The sequence below is a fragment of the Sprattus sprattus genome (genome assembly GCF_963457725.1).
Source record: "Sprattus sprattus genome assembly, chromosome: 3".
NCBI classification, from domain to species: Eukaryota; Metazoa; Chordata; class Actinopteri; order Clupeiformes; family Clupeidae; genus Sprattus; species Sprattus sprattus.
Window position 1 is genome coordinate 27,163,942 of NC_137922.1, and position 10,000 is coordinate 27,173,941.

General features: G+C 47.4%; 1 protein-coding gene across 1 annotated transcript in view; it reads right to left on the reverse strand.

Annotated features, from left to right (window-relative positions):
• prkx (protein kinase X-linked) overlaps positions 1-9,183 on the reverse strand; it is a 25,306-nt gene extending 16,123 nt beyond the window's left edge. Inside the window, exon 1 of the mRNA XM_080835829.1 lies at positions 8,460-9,183. Coding sequence (XP_080691955.1) covers positions 8,460-8,628 — 169 coding nt within the window. The 5' untranslated portion in view covers positions 8,629-9,183. The remainder of the gene's footprint in view (positions 1-8,459) is intronic.
• Between the last annotated feature and the right edge of the window lie 817 nt (positions 9,184-10,000).

Here is a 10,000-nt window from a genome sequence, read left to right on the forward strand (position 1 = left end):
ATGTGTTTTTCCTCATGCAAGGTTCCACTGTGTGTATACAGTATGTAAGTGTATCCTTCAGCCAATGAAAGTTTAGTGTGTGTGTCACTTTCCCCACTGACACACACGGTTATCTTGGTTGTCCAGTAAGCAAAAAAGAAAAAGCAAAGAACTCTGAGGTGTGCACATGTATGTGCCTGCAGGTGTTTGTCTTCCTATGAGTGTGTGTGTGTGTGTGTCAAATTCCATGATCATGATTCAACCAGACCCTCCCCTCTCTTCCCTTGCATGCTGCCAGGAAGAAGTACTCATGCTTGAGGTGTGTGTGTGAGTGTGTGTGTGTGTCCTCATGCACTTCACAGTCCTTCAGGCTTTATCTCGGTGTGTGTGTGTGTCCTCATGCTTGTCACGGTCCTCAGGCTTTATCTCGGTGTGTGGATGTTTGTGTGTGTGTGTGTGTGTGTGTATTACGTGTGCGTGTATGTGTCAGAGCCCTTTAGGCACCAACACTGTTCTCCCTTCTATAGAGTCACACGTTGCTTCATCTATATACTATACTGTGGACAGGACACTCAGGAGAGGAGGGTGTGTGCCTGTGTGTGTGTGTGTGTGACACTCAGGAGAGGAGAGCCCCATGTCACACATTGCTTTATCTAGGTGAGTGTGTGTGTGTGTGTGTGTGTGTGACACTCAGGGGAGGAGAGCATCATGTCACACATTGCTTTACGTATCTAGGTGAGTGTGTGTGTGTGAGTGTGTGTGTGTGTGTGTGTGCCTCTCTCCCCTCTCCCAGGCTGGGCACAGATTTGCCAGCCCTGTTTAATTAAATCACAGGCGTCTGTGGCTTGTTTTAATTCTGTGAACTGTGTGTGTCTGTGTGTGTGTGAGTGTTAAGTTATGTATGTGCATGTGTGTATGAGTGTGTGTGTGTGTGAATGCATGTGTAAATGTGTGTGTCTGTGTGTGAATGCATGTGTAAATGTGTGTGTCTGTCTGTGTGTATGCATCTGTAAATGCATGTGTACACATCTATATTAGAGGTTGCATACATGTGTGTGTGTATGTGTGTGTTTGTGTGTGTGTGTGTGTGTGTGAGTCTACGTACAAATGTGCGTGTGTGTGTTTTCTGTGTGTATGTATCTGTAAATGTATGCGTGGAAATGTGTATTAGTGTGTGCATGCAGCTGTGTGTTAGCCTGGTGACAACAGCCTACGTATTTCCGCCTGAATTGATTTCAAGCTAATACTCAGTCTGGCCTAACCCCGTTGACAATTGTCTCCAGGACTCAACATTTTGTAGGACCAATCAGCGAACAGTTCAGAGCTGTGACGCAAAACTCGCCTTGGAGGAAAAGACATGAAAAGCTATCGGAAAAGTTGTCTCAACTCTCGAGAACATCAGAAAATTAAAAGGAGAACAAGAGTATTTTCTTGTAAGTTTTATGATTGGAAAGGACGTCGTAGCTCTTCTCCCAACTGGCTTTGGGAAGAGTTTAATCTACCGAATGCTTACTAAACGTTGCTGATTGGTTAAGAGAACTCCAATGATTTTAAACCTCAAGATAAGCACCCGCCCATCTCGGAAACCAAAATGCATTGGGTTGGCCCAGACTGAAAGACGGAATGAAATGAAGTCACAGGCTGGTAATGGCCAGGCTAGCTGTGTGTGTGTGTACATTTAAAATGTCTCTGTGTTTGAGTGTGTGTATGAGTTTGTGTGTGTGTTTGTGTGTGCAAATGTAAACGTATGTGTGTGTGCAAATGTGAGGGGAGTGTGTGTGTGTGTGTGTGTGTGTGTGTGCGTGCGCTTGAGTGACACATGAGTAAACTGGATTGTAATATTGCTGCTGACACGTGACTGTCCTACCAAGCAACTGGCCACTGGACATGGAAGTGTGTGTGTGTGTGTGTGTGTGTGTGTGTGTGTGTGTGTGTGTGTGTGTGTGTGTGTGTGTGTGTGCGTGCTTCAGTAATTTCTGTTATTTTCCAGTAAGACCTCTGGTGTTTATGTGTGTGTTTTAGTGCTAATGAATGGTGAGTATGTTTCAGGACTTTAGCCTATGTGTGTTTCCAGCCTGTGTGTGTTTTCCAGGTCCAAACACAAACACATACTCCTGCTAACCATGGGCACACACGCACACACACGCACTCTTAATTGGCATGTTGGCCACCACCTATGTAGCCTGAGCTCACACACCCTCTGACTTCATCTTCAATAGAGCCCTGATGCGTCACATGATTCTACAGGACTCGGTCCAGGCCCGGTCCACAGCACACTAGGACCGTGACTACAACCCCCTCAGCACAGTCCTGGAGTCAGCTGTGACCCAGTCAAGTCCACCCCTCCCATCAGCAGGTCAGCTCTCTGCGACACACACACACACACACACACACACACACACACACACACACACACACACTCTCCCCCCTCCCCCACACCATTATCAGCCATCATCTGAGACCAGCCACTTCCTTTATGAGCATAATGACAAAAAACCATAAGAGGCAGCACATAAGCAGATTAACCACACACACACACACACAAGCACACACGCACATGCACACACACACACACAATCCCCTCGGCACAAACTGTGGTTTTTATGTTTCTATACTGAGCTGCTAACACCAGGCTGAACAGACCACTCTAGAACTCCAGCAGCCCCTCACCACTCTAGAACACTCCTCAAGACCTCCTCAAGGTCAACACAGATCAATGGTAAACACTAGAGAAGGGACACACACACACACACACACACAGTTAGGGATGCACGATATTGAATTTTAGCCGATATCCGATATGCCGATATTTACAAGCTCATTTTGGCCGATTGCCGATGCCGATACCGATATATACACCTCAGCTTTTTAATTATTGAAAAGTCTCTCCTGTACTAAAATTAATCTGTTATTATGATAGGGTATTGCTGTAAATACAGGACATTACAAACTTGATTTGTATCATTTTAGAAATAGACGTTCACTCATGAAACTGAAATGGTTTCAAATATGGCAGATTTATTTATATTTTCACGTCACAATTTTCATACTTGAACAGTACCTCCTTGAACTTGAACAACTACACTCTGGAAATGCAGCTTGGCTTACTTGGCAAGCTAACGTTGGTTAACTGACTTACTGTTTAATAACGTCCCTTCTAGGATTTCTAGACTAATCTATGTAACGTTATTGCCAAGTTAGCTGTATAAATTCCATAAATGCAAAAGTGAGCCATGTACAGATAGTGTGGGCTTGTGACATAATGTTTCACATCCCGTGAAATGAGGTATCATCAACTTCTCTGGTGTCATGTAGCATGCAAGCTAACAAGCTAGTGTTGTCTAGCTAACTCCGTAACTTATTAACGTCTATTAGCGCGACAGGTAATGTTGTGAAGCGTGGCAAGCGGGTGGTCTGCATCTATGCAAGCAACCTACGTTATGGCCAAGCTGCATCTCCTCCTTTTAGTCCTGAAAAGTTTTCTGACAAATAGGCATTTTGTCATCATCCTCTGATACTGTAAAGTAGGCTACTGCCACACAGCCGACGCTCATAAACATTTGCTTCGCGTGTGCATAATTTACACGTCACCTTATCGGCCAGGTATATCGGCAGACATTTTTCATATCTGCAGATACCGATAATTAAGTTTTGAAGCCGATATCTGCCGATACCGATGTCTTGCCGATATTATCGTGCATCCCTAAGATATTATCAGGCACACACACACAAACACATATTCTCGTGCACACACACACAAACACACACACACACATACACAAAGATATTCTCAGGCACACACACACACACACAAATATTCTCAGGCACACACACACAATCCCCTCGGCACAAACTGTGGTTTTTATGTTTCTATACTGAGCTGCTAACACCAGGCTGAACAGACCACTCTAGAACACTCTAGAACTCCAGCAGCCCTTCACCACTCTAGAACAGCAGCCCCTCACCACTCTAGAACACTCTAGAACCCCAGCAGCCCCTCATTACTCTAGAACCCTAGTAGTCCAGTACTGCAGGACACTATTGGACCCTATCAGCCCTGGCTGTGACCCCTCGGCTCTGTCTGTGACCCCTAGGCTCTGGCTGTGACCCCGGTAACCCCTAGGCTCTGGCTGTGACCCCTAGGCTCTGGCTGTGAATGACTGGACAGGATAGTTCACACTGCCAGCCTTCAGAGCTGTACACCAGCACCAACATGAGAAATCCCATAGACCAGAGTGTGTGTATGTGTGAGAGTGAGTGTTTGAGTGTCTGTGTGTGCATGTGTGAGTGTAAGTGTTTTAGTGTGTGCATGTGTGAGAGTGAGAGTAAGAGTTTTAAAGGGGCTTCCTGTAGATGAATCACAGTCTCCATCTTCTTACTCCTCAGTCATTAAAGTCTCCCTCTGTGTGTGTGTGTGTGTGTGTGTGTGTGTGCGTGCGTGCGTGTGCGTGCGTGCATGTGTATGTGCATGTGTGTGTGCGTGAACCCAACCGGATGTCCTGACCAGCCACACTATGTGGTGCTACATTCCACAGTGTGACTGCAAGTCTGCTTCCTTGCTGTTTCAGACACAGACACACACTCACACGCGTACACACAGACACGCACACACTATCACATACACACTCACATACACACACACATTCTCATTCATTCCGTCCTCTGCCCTGGTGCCAGCGTACACACACACACACACACACGCCTCGTCTGCCTCCTGCCGCTGGTCCAGGTGTGGACAGGTTTGGACAGGTGTGCCCTGGTCTGGCCTCTCACAGGTGCGCCCCAGGTCATGATGGGCGGGGCCGCCTCACCTGATGCACCTGTGCTGTGATGTCATAATGATGTCATAATGCTCAGACCTCTTCTCTAGCAGGGAGAGGAGCGGTGTGTGTGTGTAGCTCTCTGTGATGGTGTGCGGGTGTGTGCCTCTCTGTGATGGTGTGTGAGTGTGTGTACCTCTCTGTGACACAGTGTGTGTGTGTGGGTACCTCTCTGTGATGGTGTGTGTGTGTAGCTATCTGTGATGGGGTGTGAGTGTGTACCTCTCTGTGACAGTGTATGAGTGTGTGAACCTCTCTTTGATGATGTGTGTGTGTACCTATCTATGACAGCATGTGAGTTTGTGTGTGTACCCTTTCATAGAGAGGTCCACACTCACACACAGAGTTCCCAGAAGTGAAATCAGATGCCACATCTAAAGAAATATTAAAATACTAATACAAAAACAAAAATACTCAAATAGCCAATCTGTCTGATGTCTGTGATTTCAATCTTATTCATTTATTTTCCTCACATGTGGAGTTTAAGTAGGTTAAAAAAGAAACCAAAATCTACTGATTGGTCAGTTTGCACCTCCTGGCATCTCTTGTCTGTGCAGTAACCATGACTACCACCAAACATGAATCCAGCTTTCACAAGCCTGGCTTGCAAGATTACTGCAGGTCACTCACTGGGAGGGACTGGCCTGCGCCGTGTGTGTGTGTGTGTGTGTGTGTGTGTGTGTGTGTGTGTGGTCTGTGTTTGTGTGTGTGGGGGGGGGGGGGGGGGGGGGATAACTGCAGGTCACTCACTGAGAGGCACTGGCCTAGGCGTGTGTGTGTGTGTGTGTGTATGTGTGCGTGTGTGTGTGTGTGTGTCTGCGTGTGTGTGTGTGTCTGTGTTATGTGTTTATGTGTGATGTGTGAGTGTGTGTGTGTTGCTTGGTCCATTCTAACATGTTGTGATTAAACCCAGCAGCTGCTGAGGTTAAACCTAAACCAGCATCTAACTCCAAATGCCACGGTAACCACGGTAACCACACTGCTGCTGATTATCAGCTCATTATCAAACTCACGTCAGCTTCCAGTCAGGCCTGGCTCCACTGAAAGAATGTCACACACACACACACCACGATGCTCAGTGTGAGATTTTCCACTTTCACACCCTGAATAAAACCCACACACAACTGGGGGTGTGATACCAGTCAACGAGTGTCTGAGTTACCCGTGTGTGTGTGTCTGTTTGTGTGTCTCTGTGTGTGTGTGTGTCTTCCATTGAGACAAACACACAGTCCACCACCCCATGTTGGACACACACAAAGCCTCACACACACCTACACTTTATGTTTAATGCAATGCTTCAAACGCTTTCTCACAAGTTCTGTTCTGTTCTAGTGGCTTCTGTTTCATCACTACACCTGAACTGGATCAGACAGCACCATGGTTCTGGTCAGCACTGGTCTCACATATTATGGTTCTGGACAGCACTGGTCTCACATCTTATGGTTCTGGTCAGCACTGGTCTCACATCTTATGGTTCTGGTCAGCACTGGTCTCACATCTTATGGTTCTGGTCAGCACTGGTCTCACATCTTATGGTTCTGGTCAGCACTGGTCTCACATCTTATGGTTCTGGTCAGCACTGGTCTCACATCTTATGGTTCTGGTCAGCACTGGTCTCACCTCTTATGGTTCTGGTCAGCACTGGTCTCATATCTTATGGTTCTGGTCAGCACTGGTCTCACATCTTATGGTTCTGGTCAGCACTGGTCTCACATCTTATGGTTCTGGTCAGCACTGGTCTCACATCTTATGGTTCTGGTCAGCACTGGTCTCACATATTATGGTTCTGGACAGCACTGGTCTCACATCTTATGGTTCTGGTCAGCACTGGTCTCACATCTTATGGTTCTGGTCAGCACTGGTCTCACCTCTTATGGTTCTGGTCAGCACTGGTCTCACATCTTATGGTTCTGGACAGCACTGGTCTCACATCTTATGGTTCTGGTCAGCACTGGTCTCACATCTTATGGTTCTGGTCAGCACTGGTCTCACCTCTTATGGTTCTGGTCAGCACTGGTCTCACATCTTATGGTTCTGGTCAGCACTGGTCTCACCTCTTATGGTTCTGGTCAGCACTGGTCTCACATCTTATGGTTCTGGTCAGCACTGGTCTCACATCTTATGGTTCTGGTCAATACTTAACCTGTTCTTGGATCTTATGGTTCTGTTGGAATGGGCCAAGTCACCCAATCATCACTCATAGAGCTGAACACAGGGGCACTCATAGAGCTGAACACACACACACACACACACACACACACACACACACACACACACACACACACACACACACACTCATAGAGCTGAACACAGGGGCACTCATAGAGCTGAACACACACACACACACACACACACACACACACACACACACACACTCAAAGAGCTGAACACAGGAGCACTCATACACCTCACAGAGAGGTACACACTCACACACCATCACAGAGAGGTACACACACACACACTCACACACCATCACAGAGAGGTACACACACACACTCACACACCATCACAGAGAGGTACACACACACACTCAAAGAGCTGAACACAGGGGCACTCATAGAGCTGTACACAGGAGTAATAGAGCTGAACACACACACATACACACACACACACACACACACACACACACACACACACACACACACACACACACACACACACACACACTCATAGAGCTAAACACAGGGTCACTCATACACCTCACAGAGAGGTACACACTCACACACCATCACAGAGTGGTTCACACACTCACACACTATCACAGAGAGGTACACACACTCACACACCTCACAGAGAGGTACACACTCACACACCATCACAGAGTGGTTCACACACTCACACACTATCACAGAGAGGTACACACACTCACACACCATCACAGAGAGGTACACACACACACACTCAAAGAGCTGAACACAGGGGCACTCATAGAGCTGTACACAGGAGTAATAGAGCTGAACACACACACATACACACACACACACACACACACACACACACACACACACACACACACACACACACACACACACCCAGAGCTGAACACTATTACTGACACACACACACACACACACACACTCATAGAGCTGAACACGGGGGCACAGGTGCAGCTGGTCACCTGACCCTCCTTCTGCTGACTCTTCACAAGTTAAGTGAAAAAAGCGATTAGCCCCACACAGCCTGAGCGAGGAGAGAGGGCTGGGACCGAGCTCAGACAACACCGGATGATAGACTCACACACATCACCTCACGAAACAGAATACAGCTCTCTGTGATGGTGTGTGTGTGTGTGTGTGTGTGTGTGTGTGTGTGTGTGTGTGTGTGTGTGTGTGTGTAGCTCTCTGTGATGGTGTGTGAGTGTGTGTACCTCTGTGAACGGGCTCAGACAACACCGGATGATAGAATCACACACAACTTCACGATACAGAATACTCACTTGGGGTTTCAAATGTAATAACAATATTAATAATACACACATTGTGCCACAGAGAGCTACACACACACACACACACACACACATCATCACAGAGAGATACACACACTCACACACCATCACAGAGAGGTACACACACACCATCACAGAGAGGTACTATTAGGTAACAACAACGATAGTCATAATAATAATACTGATAATTACAATCTTATAACCTATTGACCTACCGACAGTGGCGAGGGTGTCAAAGTCGTCCAGCGAGTAGGGTTTGCTACTGGTTAACGACAGCGATGCAGCACCGGCGACCAACGAGGGACTACCGGCGCTGGCCCGCGCACTCTCCCGGTACGGGCTGCTCTCATTGTTCGCTCCTGCCTTCGATTTCACCGATGCCATAGTCCCCACGCGGAATACGACCTCCCGGAGAAAGCAGCCCTTTTGTCTGATAAGAAGTGAAGCCCGGTGTCTTTCTCTGAAACCGTCGCGAATGTCACACACATTGACTTGACTCCGCTAAGTTCATTTCTCCTTTGTTCGAGAAACAGCGACTACGAACTGTAGATAATGAGATGCAGAATGCGGAACCGCATTTTAACCGAGTGTGTGTGTGTGTGTGTGTGACTGGCCAGCGTGGTTACTTGTAAACCCCCTAACGTCTACAGTGTTGTTACTCCGTAAGGACTACCTGAACGTCGATGTCGGTTGACATTAGGGCTGCCGTTAAGTTGTTAGCTCAGACAGCTAGCCCAGCTTGCTCAAACACTAATGCTCAAACACAAAAGAAACGGGAGAAGCAGCAAGCAGCAGTCACGGCGAAAGTTCCCGGTGCACCCATCGGGGTTTTCCGTTCGGACTGTCTCTCGTAGGGTGCGGCACGGTGGAGTGGTCGCTTGCCGTTAGCCGTTAGCCGAGTTCACCAGATATTTGAGACATTTAAATAATTTACTTCCCCCTTCCGTCCCGAACGCGAAACCTGAACCATCTCTCCCCCCTCCTCAAATACAAAATTACTCGGAGAGCAAGCAGGAAGATGGCCAGCAGCGAGTTGAATCGTGTGTGACAGGACAACACACCAATGAAATGCAGGCTCGTCTGACAGCCAGCCAATCGTGTGGTTGGGAGGGAGGGCTTATCTTCCAGCCTGCGGGACTTGTTTTTCTAGCCGTATTCTGTATGTAGACACGCGGCCCAGTAGCCTACTGTACCACGCCTCAGGACCGACTCAAAGAACGAGAGCACAGCAGGCAGCAGACTGTAGTCTGACGGTACTCTCTGCAATGGACAGACTGACTGTACTCTCTGCAATGGACAGCACAACCAACACACTGACACTCAAACACTGTAGTCTGACGGTACTCTCTGCAATGGACAGCACAACCAACAGACTGACATGTCTGACTGCAATGGACAGCACAACCAACAGACTTACCCACCGTACACTATCTTTCACTATCCATCCACACAAGCACAATAACGTCGTTATATATATATGTTGCACTATCCACACCAGCAGCACAAGAACACTTTCCTCCTGGACACCGTCACAATCATTGCATTCTGTACCTATTCCTGTATCACTCCGTGTGAATATGTTCTCCATATTTATGTGTGATTTATGTAGTATGTCGGTGAGGTGTATAACTGTATGTGTATAAGCTACTGGATGACCTAAATTCCCCCCCAGGATTAATAAAGTGTCCATCCATCCATCCATCCATCCATCTGACTGTTCTCTCTCCATTGGACAGCACAACCTGCAGACTGATCC